Raw genomic sequence first — 22,172 nt, 5'->3', positions numbered from 1 at the left:
AAGCATGTTAATTAAAATCTATTCGAATATCTAATAATATCTGTTCCAAGTATCTTAACAGAGATTTAATAACCTTTATTTTATTAATCTATTAACCAGGTAAGACTGCTGGACAATAGTGTCTCTTTTCAGATGGTGACCCAGGAGTACTGCCTGGTGAAATAACTTTCTCTGAGTCCCACAGTAGGCAAATGAAATCAAACTAAAGTCTCTTGACTACAGGAAGCAGTTCAGTAACTGTCTAGATTCTTAAGCCTTTGTACTACCCATCAGAATGCTCTAAGTAAGGCAGTTTTAGAGACATTGCTTGTAATAACAACATGAGATAAAACTAATTTCATCAGAACATATGCCATTAGACTGTGTTGTGATTTTTTTTTCACTTCTTGTTACCTGGGTGCTTGTTTAAATAAGATCCAAAAACATCACAGGTCCAAATTTTAACAAAACTGTCCCAAACACATTCTTTCCAGAGACCCTTGTAACGCAAACTCAGTATAACAGAGCCTTTGCTGTTAATCTGGAAGACAAAAAATAATCAGTTACCAGTACACAAATAATGCCTGGCAAATATTTCTATTTAGACAATAAATTACATGATACTCAACATTTATGTTATAACTGTAGGTAAGCATTACAGATCTGGGATGTATTGCTGTAACTGGTGTTCCACTGGACAAGCTAAAAAAATAATGTAACCTTATTATGTTAACAGCACAACTAGGGAAAGAAAAATCTGCCATTTCCTCAGTTTCTTCTTCTCAGTGCACTTGTGTACTGGTGAATACAATAATAACTATGCTTCCCTTCTGACCAGCAGATGGAGTTGCTGTCTTTAAACCTACTATTAGCAGCTAAGGAGATTAAGAAGTATGTAGCCACTTTGCTTACTTAAAACAGAACATTTCAGGGTATTGGTTTAATTATCTCCTATTTTTACTATCATACTAAGGAACTTCACATCTGTCACTGTACTGTCGCAGTCTTTTCTGTGTCTACAAAAATTAAGACAGTCTTCAGGAAAAAGCCATCGAAGCGTATATTTTTTCTCTCCTGTTTCCATGTCCTGTACCTGGGCAACAGCAAACAGTTCGTTCTAATTAAATGGACAATGTCAAGGATCCCATCAGACTGACTCAGTAAGTGCTTTGTATTGTTATTGTGCACGTGCATCACATGACCCTAGTGTTTCCAGAGTAGATTACTTATCAAGAGTCCCAGTTTGAGCATGCTTCAGCTCGGTTTGCACTACTTTGACCAGAGCAGAGGTACTTTCTGGAAAAGATAACTTTCAGATGCAGTAAGTGCTTTTACTTGTATTCCCCTGCTTCCACACAACTTCACTTGCTTCATTGTGAAGTTACTGCTGATGTAGTGAAATGTAAAGCAGTTTGGTCTGTTATGTGCCAACCCACAACTAACTCTGATTTTACCTGCAGACTATGGTATTTATTTTGTTTTTTGCCCTTGTATCTATACAGTTGGCTCTTTCTTTCTTCCTGGTAGATGCCATTGAACATATGGCTATTTTTTGCAATATAATTGTTACAGTTTCCTGATACTAGAGATTGAAACAGCATATGGTCTATCTGTCTATCTAAATACCTGTCATCTGTGTGCTAGCTGTCTAATCTATCTTTATATAGGTATAGATCAACTACAAGACAATAGCTTGGAACATATGGAAGGCAAGCTTATCAGTCCAAAATGAAAAAGGAATAGCCTGCCAAACCTGTCACACAACACACACCTAGCATTGTTTTATATACAAGGAGCAAGCCACACCTGCACCCCTCATAGTGAGGAAGTTTCCCCCACTTACTTACTTAAATATACTAACTTTATGGTCACACGAACATGAGGAAAAGAAAAAAATCTGAAACCCTACAAGGCTAAAATAATAGCTGCACAAGCCGCAGTCTTGCAATCATTTAGGTTAAAAAGAAATACATTCAGGCATACTTAATGTCTGGACTTCTGTATGTATGTATAGACAGATGGACAGAAAAACAGAGACAGACAGACATACAGAGATATTGGTTTATTTCATATAATATACATATCGGTGTGTGTGTGTGTGTGTGTGTGTGTGTGTGTGTGTGTGTGTGTGTGTGTGTGTGTGTGTGTGTGTGTGTGTGTGTGTGCGTGTGTGTGTGTGTGTGTGTGTGAGAGAGAGTGTGTGAGCATTTTTCTTTACATACTCACACACACAAACGTGTATATATATATATATATATATATATATATATATATATATATATATATATATATATATATATATATGTATGTATATATATATATATATATATATATATATATATATATATATATATATATATGGGTCTAGTACACATGATCAAAATTTCATATGATTGAAATTCATTTGACTGAGAACAGAACATCAAAAGTTCAAAACACTGAAAACTCATTTGACTGAAACTCATAACACTGACAGATTAAAATAAAAGGTATATGCCCTTTTCCCCACTGTAGTGCGATCCTGGAGTTAGTATATATAGTTAGGGGGGGGTGTAGGGGGGGCATAGCCCCCCACATACGTTATACATTTTAAAACATACAGATGGATACTTAAAACTGCAGTGAAGAACTCTTTGCAGAAGACAATATATACCTAAACTATGTGGGGGGTTACGCCCCCCCACACACCCAAAAATGGGGGGCTGTGCCCCCCACACAAACCCTAACTATATATACTAACTCCAGGATCGCACTACAGTGGGGGAAAGGGCATATACCTTTTACTTTAATGTGTTAGTGTTATGAGTTTCAGTCAAATGACTTTTCAGTGTTTTGAACTTTTGATGTTCTGGTCTCAGCCAAAATTTCGATCATGTGTAGTAGACCCATATATATATATATATATATATATATATATATATATATATATATATATATAGATAGATATATGTGTGTGTGTGTGTGTGTGTGTGTGTGTGTGTGTGTGTGTGTGTGTGTGTGTATATGTGCTAGCAGCTACAAACAAGTTCCTACACCCTCGCTCACACTCACAGAAAGACTCATTCACTGACCAACATGCATGCTACAACACAGACATGCACACGCACAGAGCCAGCTTCCCATATCTATCTTCTGCAGGACAACCACCCAGACATATATACACAGGTACCTCAGAAGTAATACCCAACATTGATTTGCGTTGAAACTCAGAAGTAATACCCAACATTGCTTTGAGTTGAAACTGAAACTAAAAAAGCATATACTGATCCTATTTCCAACGTATTAGCAGATAAATCCAGCTCAAACTTTACTTCATTATCAATACCTAATTGTCTGCAACACATTAGTATGCCTGTGCAACCCCTGTGGTCACTTCTAAGCAAGTACTAAGTGCTCTCTCCAAGGCTAAGAACACTTATTCCATGAGCCTTGTTAATGTGCTAGGCTCTCTTCTGATTCGTTATTAAGTCTGTTTAATCTCAGCATCTCCTCTGAATTTGTGCCAGAGGTATAGAAAACTGCTTTAGTCATCCCACTCCACAAAGGGGGACCCCCTACTGATCTGGGAGATTATGGACCCATAAGCCTTACAAGGCTTAGCTGTAAAGCAAAGAAGTATGTCATCATGGAACTCTTTAACGAGACACAGGAAATCCTCAAACCTTAGTCCCAGACCAGTTTGGGTTTGTTAAAGGCAGATTCTGCCTCCTAAATCTGGTGAACTACTAGAGTTGGAGGCACACCAGTGGTGTAATTCAGGAGTGTATACTGGGGCCCCTCCTCTTTGGTATCTATATTCCTGATGTCAAGGATGATACCAAGGGCCTGTGGCTAACAAAGTTTGCCAATGACTGTAAACTGAAAGCAGTTATAAACACCCCGACTGACCATCAGATTCTGCAGAAGGCCCTAATGTGCACTAACAAGTGATGGTACATAGACTCAGGAGCTAAGTGATGCTTAGACCACAGCCTCAAACTAAATACCATGAAATGCAGTATTGTATCCTTTGGCAAGCCTAGGTACCCATGCTCCTATCACATAGGTCATACACCCCAAAAAAACTGACTTTGTTATTAGACTTGGGTACTTTCATTGACAATGAACTATTTTTGACCACTGCAACACTACTGCTATTAGGAAATCCATTTTATTTATTTTATTTTATCTACAGTTTATTGACTGGCTTAGTTCAACTAGGATAAATTTGGCCAGGAAACTGGGTGAATATCTCCTACTCTTTTCAATAAGATCCATGGTGTCTTTTGCATCCATCTGTACTACCACCAAATCGTGCGGATGTGGTCTTGGTTTAATGTTTATCCAAAAGACTAAAACTCAGAAAAAACGTCCGGTAGAAGAAAAAGGAAGCTGCAAACTGTTGATGCATTAAGCTTCTTTTTAATATACACACTTTTCGTCCAGGCACAGTCCAGACTTCAGACACAAAAACACAATAAATGTAAAAGCACACAATGAAATACTCATGTAGGAACAGCTCATGACTAGTTGTGCCTATCTTAGCTGTGCTTAACTAATTAGACAATTAAATGATTAAATAATTAAATACCACAAGAAACCCCACCCTTCATTCGTCTTACTTATTGTTGAAATACAGAATGTCACTGAACATCCTATCACTGTCAACTCTAAGAATATATATACAAAAATATACAAAGATAAACATATTCACAGTGAGATATAGTCACCAGTAACTCATAAGAAGCAAATGATAAATGACATTAAAACACCATAAAATCAGGTTAAAAGCAAAAAAAAAACATATATTCCAATGGCTCAATTGAATAAAATGCATTCAAGGTGTATACAGCTCCTTGAGAACTGCGCCGTTCAAATGTTATCAAAAGAAACTTACACTTAGCCTGAATAATGTACCTAAATTCCTTACGTTTAAAACATTTAGAGAAGTTTTATAGTAAATGTTACTCACTAGACATTGGTGAAAGACCACTTAAACACAAGTTAACCTTACTTTATCACCCCACGCCACGTCTTTCTACTATACGGAACATTCAATGCTGACCCAGATGCACTGCAATCCACAACAAAGAGTCCAGCTTGGAAAAACAGATAAAATTAGCGTACACTAAAATCCACCTAGAGTGGATTTGTCAAAATTCCACCTATGAGCCTTATGGTCCAGTCTAAAGACAAAAAACTGTCAGCGAGTAAATTATTTACTTATGTATGAACACAGATCATATACTGTATTCACCGATTCAAGTGGAATCAAGACGGACCAAACCATCACTTCTGGTATACCTAGGGTGGTTTAATAAAGAAGGACACTCAAAATCCGTTGTCTTAGTACTTGTAAATGGGCTAACCGGACAAGGAAAATATAAAGGAAAACATCTATGGGGTGCAAAAATTATAAATATTGAACTGGATAAGTGAATTGAGATAAATAATAACATTCGTCAATGGGATGCATAATGGTCCCCCCATATCAGGTTCAAAAGGTAAATCTACCATGGTGAACACGGAAGTCCTTAGAAAATATTTTACAAATCCTTCCTACATATATGTAACAATTTCACCTAGACACATATAACAGGACTATTTGGGGGATATATAACCCTAAGTAACTACAATCAACATGCATATTATAAGGGACCTTTCACAGTATATGAGTCTATGAATAATGTAGTTATTTATGTCAGCGGTGAATTCAAGGTCCAAGTATGTCTTGTTATTTAAGGACCCCCTTCTCCCTTTTCACCATTAAGCTTACATCTGATCTGCATTAAGTACTCCAAGGTCTGATTATTCTATATCTATTTCTAATACCTATAATAATATTTGAGCCAGAAAGTTATTTAATTGCTTCAGTTAACGTCCAAATTAGGGCATAAACATGTTTAGTTTTAGTAATTCAAGGGCCAGGGAGTAATTGTGTTAGTTATGTGAGTGTCTGGTTGTAGGTCCAAGTGTTCATTTTTGTTGATGGGACTTAGTTCATTTTGTTCTAAGTCCCCTGCTTGGACTGCTCCGTTGGTATCGAGGTACAATATGCGTTGCTTATCACTCACTTTCTAACAATTATTCTGAGACACCTATCCCTAAGTCTACATTTGATGTGCATGTTGATTGTAGTTACTTAGGGATGTTCTTCATGTTTCACTATTGAAGTAATTACATTTGGGTTATCTGCCTGCAGGTAGCCCTCAGCCGGCCTGATTATCAAAGTCTTGAGTCCTGCGTCAGATGCTGTCTCTTCATTATTGACGTCAGGTAGTCAGGGGTATAAAGCATGCAGCCGACACCATTACATCAGTCTTTTTTGCCGCACGGTGCCTGAAGCAGAGGCAGTTCGCAATTGCCAGTCAGCCAACTCTTGAAATTTTCGTTTTTGAGTTTCAGAACAGAAGTCTTCAAAAAGCTAAGTACCCCATTGGGGATCCATTTTCTTGCTCTAAATCGATGTCAGTAAAGGTTAACAATTGTATTACCTGTGGAAAGCAAATACCTCGTAAATATTTTCATTCCTACTGGATTCCTTGTCTAGGCTCAGATCACGAAGTCCCTCGCTGTCAGTTTTGTGCCTTATTCAATCCTCAAACTATTTGTCGTCGGTCCATTTTTGCAGCAAACTATTTCGGTACTCAGTTTAATTATCCAGAAATGGCTTCAGTAAGCCACCCGACTACTGATATTCCGAACAGACGTAAAGATAAAGACAGAGACAAACCGCATAGGTCCAAAACTGCCGACGATGCTTCCGTTAAGCTAGTCGCCAGTTCGCCGGTACTCAGTGAGGCCCTTTTGCAGCCCCTGATACCTGCTACTTCAGATTTGCAGGCCTCTACTGAGACCCATTCGAAGTCCGGTATGCCGCGAGATGCTTCTTCGACTATGGAACCTGCGGATGTCTCTACCTTGGATGGGTCTGGAGCCACTGTGCAGGCACCGGCTTCTGAGAGTGTATTTAGGCCTATGGACTTGCATTGCAAACCGATGCCATCTTCTTCTTCAAGGCCTAAATCTCGACCCACACCTAAAAAAACTGACGTCCAAACCACATGGTCAGGCCCACATGCCTAAAAAACAAATGATAAGAATGGCTGAAGACCTTATTACTCTAATTAGGGGAAGCCAGCCTTCTCCTCTAAGAGACCTAGAACTGATTTTCCTTCTGATTCTTCTGATCAGGATTCTAACATTTCTGTTTCTTCTGATGACCGGGATTTGCCCTTATCTACCTATGAGGATTCTGATGCAGAGGACTCTATTCCCTCTGCTTCCCCTCCAGAAGATTTTTCTTTTGGTGAAACCTTGCACACTCTGAGGGAGAATTTCCGCTGGGAAACCAGGATTACTCTGACTCCAAAAAGAGGCTTAGGGAATTCTTACTCCTACCTCAACACAGGCCTTTAGCTATCCCTCCTGTACTGGACATTGTAGATGATGCCTTCTTGGAATCTAGCCTGGCCCCAGACACTTTACCTCCAGCTCCCAGAAAACCTGACAGGTATTACAGAGTACCTGACTCTCACAAGTTCCTTTTTAAGAATCCTACTGCGGACCCAGAGACCATTTCACAGGGACCCAAAGGCATTAAGGCTACTACTGCCAAAAACCCTACCCGCTCTGATAGAGATTCCAGGGCCCTGGACAGATGGGGTAAGAAGGTATACACTTCTGCTACTTTGGCCATTAGGGCCTTAAACTGCCAGTTTCATATGCTAAAGTATCAGCAGCATATTATAGGGCTACTTAAACAAAAAATAAAGTTGATTCCTGACTGTGCTGAAAAAAAGAATTACAGCATTTAATGCATTCTGCTGAACAAGTTGGTAAACATACTTTGCAGTGTGGTCTTGACTCTTTAGAAGCATCTTGCAGGGCTGCTGTCACTGGGTCTGTTCTTAGAAGGCATGCTTGGCTTAAGGAGCAAAATTTGACACATCATGTTAAAGCTAAATTACTGGATGCTCCCTTAAACCAAGACCGCCTGTTTGGCAACAAAGCAGAAGAAGTACTTAAAAAGATGGAGGAAAAAGCTATATCTATGCAAACTGTTAAAGATTTCCTGCAAGTACAGCCTCCCAGATTTAGTAGACATTGGCCTTCTAAGAAATGGTTCTTTCCTGTCTCTTCCAGGCCTCCTCAGTCCAAACCCAGGAACAGCAGACCACCTAGGCTGCAGTCTCAAGGTACTCACAGGCCTAAGCAGTGGGGAGCTCCCACTTCCAAAGCTGTAAGTAGTAAGACACCCCCCCTATGGTAAACTGTCACAATGACTTAACCTTAAACCTTCTAAGCCCTGTTCAACTGTCTGCTCCCTTAGGGGGAAAAATCGCCCTGCATGCAAAAAACTGGGAACTCATTACCCAAGACAAATGGGTTTTAAATATAGTTTCCCAAGGATACAGATTCCACTTCCACTCCTTACCAACCCCACACAGTTGGCCAGACCTACCCCCAAATCAGTGGGCAGAGGCTCAACAGCAGGTTCTCTCACTTCTAAGTATCAGGGCTATTCAACCTGTCCCAGAAGAGGAAAGGGGACAAGGTTTTTACTCAAGACTTTTCCTGGTACCCAGAAAAGACAACTCCTGGCATCCTATCCTGGACCTGTCTATTCTAAACACTTTCTTGTTAATCCCAAAATTCAAAATGCTATCTTCATCAGCTGCTTTCCATGCTAGGAAAAAATGCCTGGTTGGCAACTTTAGACTTAAAGGAAGCTTATCTGCACATCCCAATAAAAGAATCTTGCAGAAAATACCTACGCTTCAGAGCAGGCCACATGCACTATCAGTTCTCTGCACTGCCCTTTGGCTTATCTACTGCACCCAGGGTGTTCACAAAGTGCCTAGCTCCAGTCATTGCATTATGCAGGCAAAGAAATATTCAAATACACCCATACCTGGACGATTGTCTAATTCAGGCAGAAAGCCCGGACATACTATTAAATCATCTGGCATTTGTAAAGAAACTGCTAACCTCACTGGGGTACACCATAAACGAAAAGAAATCTCACCTAGTACCCTGCCAACAAATTGTATTCCTGGGAGCAAGCTTGAACACAACTTCCCAGGTGGCCTACCTCACACCAGAGAAACAAGTTTATTTGACTGCCTACTTCAAACTACTGGCCACAAAGACCCAGCTATCTGCAAGGAAAATACAGCAAGCACTGGGGTTCATGGCCTCTTGCATCCTACTAATTCCATATGCAAGAGTGCATATGAGGAAACTACAATGGTATCTAAAAAGCCTATGGTGTCAACATTCACAGGACCTCGAATCAATGATCCCTATCATTCCTTGTATAAAGACAGAGTTTCTTTGGTGGCCAGAGGCCTGCTACCACAACAAGGGACTGCCATTCACTCTACCCCCTGCCGCCCAAACCCTAACAACAGACGCATCAGACTATGCATGGGGGGCTGACTTGGCAGGGCAGAGCATTCAGGGCAAATGGAACCTGAGTCAAATGCACCTGCATATCAATCAAAAAGAAATGCTAGCTGTACAGAATTCTCTGACAGCCTTCAAGGACCATATTCTTCCAGGACAATTAATGGTAAAGATGTCAAGCAGTTCCTCAGAGGAGCCAAAAACTTAAGACCACCCAGGAGAGCCCCAACTCCAGCCTGGGACCTTAACTTTGTATTGAAAAAATTCACTCTACCTCCTTTTGAGCCAGCTGCAACTGCAGAGTTAAAATTCCTTTCTTCAAGCTTGCTCCCAGGAATATAATTTGTTGACAGGGTACAAGATGTGATTTCTTTTTGTTTATGGTGTACCCCAGACAAGTTAGCCCCTTTTGTACAAATGCCAGATGATTCAAAAGTATGTCCTGGCTTTCTGCCTGAATTAGACAATCATCCAGGTATGGGTAAATTTGAATATTTCTTTGCCTGCAAAAAGCAATGACTGGAGCTAGGCACTTTGTGAATACCCTGGGCGCAGTAGATAAGCCAAAGGGCAGTGCAGAGAACTGATAATGCATGTAGCCTGCTTTGAAGCGTAGGTATCTTCTGCAAGATTCCCTGATTGGGATGTGCAGGTAGGCTTCCTTTAGATCCAGTGCTGCCAACCAGGTATCCTTGCCTAGCATAGGAAGCAACTGGTGAAGGGTTAGCATCTTGAATTTTGTGATCACCAAAAAGGTGTTTAGGATAGAAAGGTCCAGGATAGGACACCGTGAGTTGTCTTTTCTGGGTACCAGGAAAAGTCTTGAGTAGAAACCTTGTCCCGTTTCCTCTTCTGGTACAGTTTGAATAGCCCTTATGCTTAAGAGAGAAAGTACTTGCTTTTGAGCCTCTGCCCCCTGATTTGGGGGTAGATCTGGCCAACCGTTTGGGGTTAGTAATGTGTGGAAGTGAAATCTGTATCCTTGGGAAACTATATTTAAAACCCATTTGTCCTGGGTAATGAGTTCCCAGTTTTTTGCCTGCACAGCAATCTTTCCCCCTAAAGGAGCAGTCAGTTGAGAAGGGCTTGGAAGTTTCAAAGTTAAGTCATTAAGACAGTTTACCATAGTGGGGAGTCTTACTACTCCCCGATTTGGAAGTGCGAGCCCCCCACTGCTTAGTCCCGTGTGTACCCTGGGACTGAAGCCTGGGTGTTCTGCTGATTCTGGGTTTGGACTGAGAAGGCCTGGAAGAGGCAGGAAAGGACTAATTCTTAGAGGGCCAATGCCTACTAAATCTTGGAGGCTGCACTTGTAGGAAATCTTTAACAGTTTACATAGATGTAGCTTTTTCCTCCATCTTTTTAAGTACTTCTTCTGCTTTGTTGCCAAACAGGCGTTCCTGATTTAAGGGAGCATCCAGCAATTTATACATGATCTGGAAAAGATTGCTCCTTAAGCCAAGCATGCCTTCTAAGTACAGACCCAGTGACAACAGCCCTGCAAGATGCCTCTAGTGAATTAAAACCACATTGCAAAGTATGTTTTCCAACTTGTTCAGCAGAATGCATTGAATCCTGTAAATCCTTATTTTTAGCATAGTCAGGAATCAACAACATTTTCTGTTTAAGCAATCCAGTAATATGCTGTTGATACTTTAACATATGAAACTGGCAGTTTAAGGCCCTAATAGCTAAGGTTGCAGAACTGTATACCTTCCTACCCCATCTATCCAGCGCCCTGGAATCTCTATCAGAGGGGGTAGGATTTTTGGCAGAAGTAGCTTTAATGCCCTTGGGTCCCTGTGAAATGGTCTCAGGATCTGCAGTAGGATTTTTAAAAAGGAACTTGTGAGAGTCAGGAACCCTGTAATATCTATCAGGTTTTCTGGGAGCAGGAGGTAAAGAATCAGGGGCCAAGCTAGAATCCAAAAAGGCATCATCAACAATTTCAGAATCCTGATCAGAAGTATCATAAGCAAATTCAGTCCTAGGTCTCTTAGAGGGGGAAGGTTGGCTTCCCCTGATTAAAGTAATAAGGTCTTCAGCCATTCTTATCATTTGTTTTTTAGGCATAGAGGCCTGACCATGCGGTATGGGCGTCAGTCTTCTAGGCATGGTTCGAGTTTTAGGCCTTGAAGAAGAAGATGGCATTGGTTTAATATGCAAGTCAGTAGGCCTGAATACACCCTCAGAAGCCAGCCCTTGCACAGTGGCTCCGGACCCATCCAAGGTAGAGACATCCGTACGTTCTACAGTTGAAACATTTTGCAGCATAACGGACTCCGAATGGGTCTCAGTAGAGGCCTGTGAATCTGAAGTAGCGGATATCAAGGGCTGCAAAAGCACCTCACTGAGTACCGGCGAACTGGCGACTAGCTTAGGAGAATTGTCGTCAGCAGCTTTGGACCTAGTAGGTCTGTCTCTGTCTTTATCTTTGCGTTTTTTTCAGAATGTCGGCAGTCAGATGGCTTTCCAAAGACATATCTGGATAATTGAACCAAGTACCAAATATTTAGAAGCATAAATATACCGACGACAAATAGTTTGTTGTTTAAATAAGGCACAAAACCGACAGCGAGGTACATCGTGGTCAGGGCCTAGGCAAGGAATACAGTACGAATGAAAATCTTTAGGAGGTATTTGTTTTTCACAAGAAATACAATTATTGACTTTTACTGACATCAGTTTAGAGCAAGAAAAAGTTTCCCCAACAGGGTACTTAGCTTTAGTTGAAGACTTCAGTTCTGAAACTCGAAAACGAAAATTTCAGGAGTCGGCCAATTGGCACTTGCGAACTGCTTCTGCTTCGGGCACTGCACAGCAAGAAAGACTGAAGTAATTGCGTCAGCTGCATGCTTTATACCTCTGACTACCTGACGTCATGGAAGATGAGACAGCAACCAATGCAGGACCCAACACTTTGATAATCAGGCCGACTGAGGGCTACTGCAAGCAGATAACTCAAATGTGATGACTGCAACAGTAAAACACGAAGAACATCTGAACAGCTACTAGTTGCCTTTACTGCAGGGGCAGAGGGGAAGACCATTTCAAAGCAAACCATTTCTAAGTGGATAGGCCATTGCATTCATTTCTGCTATAAGCACCATGGAAAACCTACCCCACAGGGATAAGATCACATTCCACCAGGGCTGCATCTTCTTCAACAGCCTTTCTCAGAGGTGTTCCAACCAGGGACATCCTAGAAGCTGCTACCTGGAGCTCTGTACATACCTTCACCAAGCATTACCACTTGCCTATTTGTTTCTAAATCCAGAGCTGGTTTTGCCACTGCAGTCTTGCAGGGCTTAATAGCTGGTCCTAATGCTCTCTAACTGCCTCCTCCCTTCCTTAGCTTTGGGAATCTACCCAAATGTAATGACTGCAACAGTGAAACACAAAGAACATAGTACAGTTGTGTACACTTACCATAAATGTAGATGTTCAAGTGCATTCACTGTTGCAGTCCTGGTTACCCTCCCTCCAGCCCCGACTTCTATTGGTTATACTTTTCTTCTTGTTTACTATATTTAAGCTTTCTGGTGTATTTGCTTTTTGTTGGAGGTGTAACCTTGTATATAATTACTTCCCTTTATAGGGGCACCTGACATCTGGGGCAAGAAAAACTGATGTAATGGCGTCAGCTGCATGCTTTATACCCCTGACTACCTGATGTCATGGAAGAAGAGACAGCATCAGATGCAGGACCCAAGACTTTGATAATCAGGCCGGCTGAGGGCTACCTGCAGGCAGATAACCCAAATGTAATGACTGCAACAGTGAATAAACTCAAACATCTACATTTATGGTAAGTGTATACAACTGTACTTTATATATCCCCCTGAATAGTCCTGTTATATGTGTCTGAGTGAAGTTGTTATGTATATCTAGGAAGAATTTGTAAAATATTTTCTAAGGACTTCAGTGTTCACCATGGTAGATTTACCTTTTGAAGCTGATATAGGGGGGAGCATTATTCATCCCATTGACGAATGTTATTATTTATCTCAATTCACTTATCCAATTCAATATTTATAATTTTTGCACTCCATAGATGTTTTCCTTTATATTTCCCTTGTCTGGTTAGCCCATTTACAAGTACTAAGACTCCAGATTATGAGTGTCCTTCTTTATTAAACCACCCTATGTATACCAGAAGGGATGGTTTGGTCCATCTTGATTCCATTTGAATTGGTGAATGCAGTATATGATCTGTGTTCATACATAAATAAATAATTTACTCGCTGACAGTTAGACTGGGCCATAAGGCTCATAGGTGGAATTTTGATGAATCCACTCTAGGTGGATTTTAGTATACGCTAATTTTATCTGTTTTTCCCAGCTGGACCCTTTGTTGTGGATTGTAGTGCTTCTGGGTCAGCACTGAATGTTTTGTATCGTAGAAAGACATAGCGTGGGGTGATAAATAAGGATAACTTGTGTTTAAGTGGTCTTTCACCAATGTCTAGTGAGTAACATTTACTATAAAATGCCTGTAAATGTTTTAAACGTAAGGAATTTAGGTACATTATTCAGGCTAAGTGTAAGTTTCTTTTGATAACATTTGAACGGCGCAGTATACACTTTGAATGAGTTTTATTCAGTTGAGCCATTGAAATATATGTTTTATTTGCTTTTAACCTGATTTTATGGTGCTTTTAATGTCATTGTTTATCATTTGCTTCTTATGATTTACTGGTGACTATATCTCACTGTGAATATATTTATCTTTGTATATTTTTGTATATATATTCTTAGAGTTGACAGTGATAGGCTGTTCAGTGACATTCTGTATTTCAACAATAAGTGAGACGAATGAAGGATGGGAGTTTCTTGTGGTATTTAATTATTTAATCATTTAATTGTCTAATTAGTTAAGCACAGCTAAGATAGGCACAACTAGTCATGAGCTGTATCTACATGCGTAGTTCAGTGTGTGCTTTTAGATTTATTGTGTTTTTGTGTCTGAAGAAGTCTGGACTGTGCCCGGACGAAAAGTGTATGTATTAAAAAAGCAGCTTAATTTTTATTTTATTTTTATTTTTTTATTTATTTTTACATTTGTTGACCGGGCTAGTCTAGCTGGACATACATCCGTTTTCAGTAGAGGCCCGGGGAGAAAAGCTCCAACACTAGCAGTAAACAAAAAATATAAACAAAACAACGATATGAATGAAAAAGTACAAAGTACAAAGGTAGCCTTGTTTAAAAACAAATGACAAAAACAGACAATTATATAGATATGCATCTACAGTTTGCAGCTTCCTTTTTCTTCTACCGGACGTTTTTTCTGAGCTTTAGTAGTTTGAAGAGTCTTATCCGAAGGACTTTTATATAGCTATATCAATCACCAGGGGTATATCCTTGAGGTATAAAGAGGACATCATCTCCCTTTACTCTTCACTTATCAGGCCAACTATAGAGTATAATGACCCCTTTGGTATGTAGCTGTCTAAGCACATGACCCAACTTGAGAGACCACTATGTTTCTTTACTAAGACAATTAAGGACATGTCCACCTTGGCCTACCTTGACTGCCTTAAAGCATTCTCACTATTTTCTATGTCCTGTCAACTTTTGAGAGGGAACCTCAGCCTAGCCTAGAGACCTGCAAAGGATTATTCTCTTCTACAAAGTTAATTACACCCAAACACCTGCTCAAGGGATCTGAACTTCCACTGTAATACAAATAAGACCTGCCGCTATGATAGATATTTATAACAGAAAATACCTCTTTTATGTAATAGTAGCATAGTAGTTCCCTGACCCATTTAAGTGCAACCTAGTCAACTGGATGGGATGCTTAGTAGTGTGCATTTCCAGGTTGTGTGTTATATGTTTATTAATTTTGCATCATTAGTTTGCATTTTTGTTTTTAGGCTGGATATTTCATGTTTTGGGTGTTGCATGTTTATAGCCTAAGTAGATCTGGCTTGGTTTGTTTACTTTTGTTAGGATATGATACTCAGACTATGGGATATAAAGAAAAACACATAACATTACTGCACAGTGATAAATAGTGCAATGGATTTGGTGTGACTTGTCTCTGTGTGGATTAGCCATGCACAGGTGCCAGTACAGTGTTTTCATGCAAGGTTCATATCTGCATAATGAAATTTCACAGCCATGACAATGGCAGTAACCACACACTTGGAGTGACCTCGCTGTGTGTGTTAATGTGACCCAAGGGAAAGCATCAGGCAGGTTGCATTCCTGATGTTTTGCATATTCAACAGTACCAGGTTTGTTTGAGTGCACTGAATTGTCCTGTAGCTGAAACGCAGGCAGTGCAAGCAACCTATGCAAGGGTGCCACAACAAAGGGCCAAGTCATTTTATGATATAAATGGGTAGAAAGAGGAAGGTAGTACAGGCAGCAGTGAAAGGAACAAGCTGTGGAACACACAGAGGGCATCAGGAAGGGAAATAGGTTGGAGGAAGTAGGTTACACTTTCTTGGGGTTATAGGTGACCATTTTTCAGGAGAAGAGTAAAGAAGAAATATAGCAAGGAGAAAGTGTGGGTAGTTTGGAGGGTATAGGGAAGGAATCATGACCAATGAACACAGAATGCAGACAAAGGCTGATAGGGGAGGTAATGACACATACGGAGCAAAACTGGAGATACATGGACTGAGGTCAGACAACTAGTGATGGGGGGGTATGGAGTGATGTACATTGATTTTGCTGGGCCAAATTTCCACTAGTAGTATAAATACCTCCACAAGTCTCCCCTGAAAAGAGGCTAATAGCCTTGTGGGACTAACCCAGTCAACAAAGAATAAGTAGAAATAAATAAATAAATTAAATAAATCAAATAATGGGGGATGGAGGGGGGAGAGGAGAGCCTGCCTCTCCAGCCTAGAGGGGAAGTCATCCAGATGTGAGTTAGTTGTGTGGCTGACATCATGGATGGGTACTGCCTCTGGCACAATGGATGGGACCAGCTAGCCATGTGACTGCTTCATCCACATAAGGGGAGGCTGTAGGGTTCCATTGTGGGCATCCAGCTGCCAGTCCACCTCAGGCCACACCAGCTGCCTTACTTCTTGCTGTCTGACACAGGAGAGGTCCTCCATACCACTCTCAGACAAAGATCCTTTGATCACCGTTCTGAAAATGCCCTCTGAGGCCACTAACAAACCACCAGGCCACCTTCTGTATGGTCACCATCATCAGTGGCCACTGCCTCACCACAGCATGCACCATGGGTGATCATGTAGAAAAGGCAATAAATGGTTAAAAATAAAACAAATATAAAGGGAAGAACAATAAAACAAAAAAGAAACAAAATAAAAAAATGAAATGTAGGCAACAGTTTAGTACTGTGTGTTAACACATCATTCGAACAGTACAGTACTGGGCAGCAGTACAGTACATACCCCCACTATCTAGATAGCATGCCTCCTAAGACAGACCAGCCTGTTTTTTCTGTGTATCCTGGGCCACTGGAAACCATAAAACAAACAATACTCATCATGATATATCCCTAACAACATAGGGCCATTACAGCTACAGGTGCTACACTTAATGTACACTGCTTCACTGAGTACAGAATGCTTAAAGTAATAAAGTGGCTTCTTCCTAATCTTTTCTTCCAACAAGAGGAGGAGGTGTGGATTTGCCTCTGCAGGTTACTATACTTGTACCTTCACTGTTAACTAGAGAGTGTGATTCCAGTAGCATTATTGAATACCTTGGCAAGTTGGTTTCCGGAATCGTATTCCCCCAGCAGACATTCCCTGTGATCCCTATGCAGCAGGTAAAGGAAGACCTTACACTCCCTGCTGTGCCATACAGGAGCCCTGCTAAACTCAAAAGAGGCCGCATCCATGTTTTAGGCCTAAATCATTTGAAAAATAGTAGCCTGTTTTGCAGAGCTACACCTACTGCATACCATGTGATGTACATCAGTGGGCAGCATGTAGTGTGATGTGCATTAACAGAAGTGCCATGCAGATTAGTAATAGCACAGGCAGACTTAGCAATAGCCATGTGCACACACTATAGGTCTCCCAGCCTGGGAATGTGTATACATGAGCATCATAGCACTGACTATGGTTGATGGTGCATCACATTATAGTCATGATTCAAAGCTGACACACATAATCACCTCATTAGCATAATTCCTTCAGTATCAGTCCAGTTTTAGCTCAATAAAAAATATACTCACTATATTACTGGACACTATGTTAAGGCAGTAAAGTGACAGAATCAGAATGTAGTGAATATCAAAGTGGACTAACATATAGGCAAACTGATAGCAGATAGAAGACTGTTAATTGATCTAAGTACGTTAGTAAGAATACAAGGGTGAGTGGAAACAACAAGGATAAAAAGTAAATCCAGCAAGCAGAAGTAAGATGAAGCAACACAAGGCTATCATAAAACCAGCAGCAGTTTATTCAGGAAACAGGCACTGGCATGGACATAAGCACTTTCTCAGTATTACATCTGCTTCATCAGGTGCATAAAATCTAACTAATTCAATACCCATTAAATTTTTGACATGCTAAGGGGACAACCTAGCAGGGCAAAGAAGACAGGGCAGAACTATTTGCAGTCTTGCTGGGGGGTGGGGGTTTGATCCTGACAAGGGAAGGGAAGGGGATAAGGGCAGGAAGGCTTGCAATCCTATTGGTGGGAGTCACAACCTGACAGGACACAGGGAACATGGTCAGGCCTGGTCACTGTCCTGCTTTGTATGGATCACAACAGCATACCATATACACAATGGCTGCTTGACATGGTACAGGGGATATAAGGCCTTATGTACACCAAGCACAGAAATGGAGCTTAGCTGGTTAACTTAGCTGGCTTGGCATGGCTACTGTATATGGAATGGTAGCAGTAGCAATTCAAGCCATGGCCACCAAAAAGGGTCTGTGGGCACTATTGAATCAATTGTCAGTTGGCAGGGACAGTTGGATATACATGATCCACAGCAACATTGAATATTGAATGAGCATGGCATGGGAGGGATTGAATCAATAGGTCAGCTGGAAAAAACATACCTCAAACACAGGTGAGCTAATCTGTAGGCTCTAAATACCACCTTGCATATCCTTAAAATGAAATCTGATAGCAGCAGGGACTGATGCAGGACATAAGTTAGTGGATATAATAGGGACAGTGCCGTGCAAGGAATGATGACTGATAAAAAAAAGGCACATTATACCACCATACCCCTGTGGTGAGCTGTGGAACACCAATACCTCTCATCTCTCCACCAGAAGGACTGGCTCCTGGTATCTCTCGCCTGGTGAGAGGTGAGCCCCCCCATACCCTAGAAAGAGTCTTGGATGTGGGAGATAGGATGCAGAGGACTGCTTGGGTGTCTGTAGGGAATGCACCATGTAAGTAGTATAATGTGACATCACTGTAGGGCATTGACTTGCAACTCTGAAAAGTTTACTTAAACAAACACAAATGCTTAGCTGTCTTCCAGTAACATCAGAGTTGCAACAGTGACAACCTACACCATAAGGTAAGTACGTGCCCATAGGCTAAGTAAACAACTGACATTATCAGTTTTTAACTAGATCTTTAATACTAGGTCTGTTTGAATGCAGTCATACTTCAGTGGAAGAATATTTACTCCAGATAATGCATTTGTTGGTGTAAACAAGTGGAATTCCCTTTGTGTGCCATTTTGAGAGCAGGAATGGGTAGGAATATTTAATATAGAGTAGAAAGAAATTAGAAGTGCAGTGGTGACATAAAATATAACAGGACAGAATGAAGAAAAAGGGGCAATATTTTACTATATGTACACTCACCCCTTAAGTTGTGTTTCTGGAATTAGAGCGAGCACTGTTTCATAAGCCACTAAACAGAAATCACTAGAACGTATCTAAATATCACTGGTAAGGCTGTTACAATGCCAGTTATGCTGTGGTAACTGTAATTCATAAACAGATACATAGTTAATGGCTTTTTGAAGCAAGTAATTTTTCCACTGTTTGTCTGCCACTGAAGAGGTGCAACATCTATTTTTTTTTCAGGAAGACAAGGACATTGCTTAGGAGACATCACTGATGATGAATTATGTAACCTTTTTTAGAGAACGGGCAAACTGTACATCAGCACTCTGGTTGGAGAATGGACGTTTTCCACCCGGGTATTAATGTACAAGTAATGCCCACTTAAAAACAAGTATGCAGCTTCACGACAACATATCAAACTGCAGTGGAGCTCCAACTGAAAAAACAACTAACGGGCACCATTACTTTACACTCACTAAACAGCACTTTTGCTGTATAGTGAGTGTAAAAAATAAACAAAAAAAAAGAAAAAAATGCATCTGCATCTATGTATGTATGTGTATGTGTATGAGTGTGTTTATGTTTCTTAGTGTGTGTGAGTGAATGCATGTATGAAAGCAGAGAAGACTGTGTGTGTGAGAGAGATTGTGAGAGAAAGAGAGCAGTCTTGTGTGAGTGAATGCGTTTATGAAAGCAGGGGACACTGTGTGTGTGTGTGTGTGTGTGTGTGTGTGTGTGTGTGTGTGTGTGTGTGTGTGTGTGTGTGTGTGTGTGTGTGTGTGTGTGTGTGTGTGAGATCGAGAGAGAGTGAGAGTGATCCTGTTTGATTGAATGTGTGTGTATGAAAGCAGAGGAAACTGTGTGTGTGAGAGAAATTGAGAGAGAGAGAGCTGTCTTGTGTGAGTGAACGCATGTATGAAAGCAGAGGAGACTTCGTGTGTGAGACCAAGTGGGCAGGGGGCTTGTGTGGATAGTTCTCAGTTGTCCAAATTTTTGCAGAATGTCCAGCATTTTCTCTCATATTTGTTGTCTGTTCATCATAAAATTTTTGGTTTTCTGAAGTCTTGTGACAAATCAGTGAGGAGTGAATTCACTAAATAATGACAGTCATTTGAGTTTCAGGCTTTATATTTTTCAGAAAATGCACTGTAATACAAGACCTTTTATTCTAGCAACTTTCTATGTTTATAAGAGCACTATTTAAAATTTGTCCCTATTTTGGGGGCTTTGTCCCCCCATTATGTTTGGCTTTGTCCAGATTTTTTGTGCTAAGAGGTTGAGAGTTATAAGAACCAAAAAGTTCACTGTTGCAACAGAAGGACCGCAAATTGATTTAGCGTAAAAAATGTTTTAATCTCCGCTTTCATTAAAAACACTTCATATCTGATGAAGTGTTTTTTACGAAAGCGGAGATTAAAACGTTTTTTACGGTAAATCAATTTGCGGTCCTTCTGTTGCAACAGTGAACTTTTTGGTTCTAGTTTTTATTGTTCACTGGCTCCTGAAGTGTTTTTTATTATTAGGTTGAGAGTTATGCTTGTGTTAACAAATGCGAGTATGAAACCAGAGGAGACTGCATGTGTATATGTATGTGTGTGTGACAGCATAAGAGACTGTGCATGACAGAGAGAGAGAAAATGGGCTCTCTGTAAAATTGTTGTGTTTTACTTATTTATTTTTTAAGTACTAGTTTTTTTTTTTATATATTTTTGATGTAAAATGCTTCCTCCATCACCATTAACATAGACTACAGAAAGTTTGAAACATTAGGCGGAGGAACTATTTTACCTCAAAAATATATTAAAAAATAATACAGTACTTAAACAAGTAAGTAAAACAACAGAGAGCCCATTCTCTGAGTGCAATAATGCCCTCCATTGTATGTGTTAATGTATAATTAATATCTTTCCAGGGGTGTAGAGGCTCTCCGCTGGGCGGCCGTTAATTACTCATTAACACACACCCTGTCAGGCATTATTGTTTGCATGTAATACCACTGAGTCTGAATGGGTAAATGGGTAGGTGTAGTACAACATCCTAGTACCCTCCTAAATAAGGCCTTTCTTTTTCTAACAATCTTTCTGTGAAATCATACTTCCTTGCTTTTTCGCTAAGCTGTCTGTCTTCTCATTTTGAAGTGAATCCCCTTGTTCACATAAACCTATCTTTGTTAGACGTTAACTCACTTAGACACAATGGCGTCCATATGACTGTATCAGCCACATAATTTATTTAAATGTTTCTGTTATTCTTCCTCAGCCTTCTTGTCTTCTAATGTCTGCTATTGTTTCCGATCTGAAAAAAAAATGTAGATTTTCAAATGAAAAAAGTGCATTTATGATCATTCATTTTATTTTATTTATTTATATTTGTTTACTGGTGTAGGATACTAACCGATACTAACCTATTTCAGGCTCAGCCCAGGTGAAATACAAAACATTTCACCATTAAAAAGGAAAAAATGTAAGCAATAACAGAATAATTTAGATTAGTTACATAAAAACTGCATAGGTGCATTACATTAAATAAGTAGAGTGCAATGTACAATATTTACATTAGTTTCTAAAGTGTGTCAACCATCAGTAATTCTGTGAGAATAGAGATGTGGGAAGGAGATTGGGATAGTGTGTCAGGTGATATGCCTTGTGCTGAAGTAAGAGCATTTGATTGGGCGAAGAGGTGCTTCATGCTCATAAAATAAATTATGTGGGAAGCTGTGAATGGAATGCATTTTTTATAAATATTAGAAGTGTATATTTTATCAGGATGAAGTAATCAGGACAGTCAGTTTATCAGTTTATATTTTAATGCTTATAGGACTTGGCATGTTACAATGCAAGTCAAAAATACAAAGGTAAGTTAAACAAATCAAGCCAAATCCAGGGATCATATCAGTTATGAATTATATAAGGATAGCTACAAGTATTGAAATGAAACTAACATTATAAAATTAAAGAATTATGATTACAGCTATGAATTTTTAAACTTAAGATATTGCCAAGGGTCTTACTGTAATCTGTGAAAGCAAAGTACTGTAATCTCCCA

General features: G+C 40.0%; 1 protein-coding gene across 3 annotated transcripts in view; it reads right to left on the bottom strand.

The window, feature by feature from the left end:
- LOC122794543 (claudin-16-like) overlaps nt 1–22,172 on the bottom strand; it is a 536,954-nt gene that overhangs the window by 430,963 nt on the left and 83,819 nt on the right. For 2 of the 3 annotated variants that reach the window (XM_044063025.1, XM_044063023.1), the window contains exon 2: nt 394–520. The exons of the other annotated variant lie outside the window; for it this stretch is intronic. In XM_044063025.1, coding sequence (XP_043918960.1) covers nt 394–520 — 127 coding nt within the window. The remainder of the gene's footprint in view (nt 1–393; nt 521–22,172) is intronic. 3 annotated transcript variants of the gene reach the window in all.

The sequence above is a fragment of the Protopterus annectens genome, chromosome 2.part1, assembly GCF_019279795.1.
Source record: "Protopterus annectens isolate FY-2018-M chromosome 2.part1, PAN1.0, whole genome shotgun sequence".
Taxonomy (NCBI): Eukaryota; Metazoa; Chordata; order Ceratodontiformes; family Protopteridae; genus Protopterus; species Protopterus annectens.
Note: the sequence above shows the minus strand (reverse complement) of the source record. Positions and strands in the feature narration are given on the sequence as shown.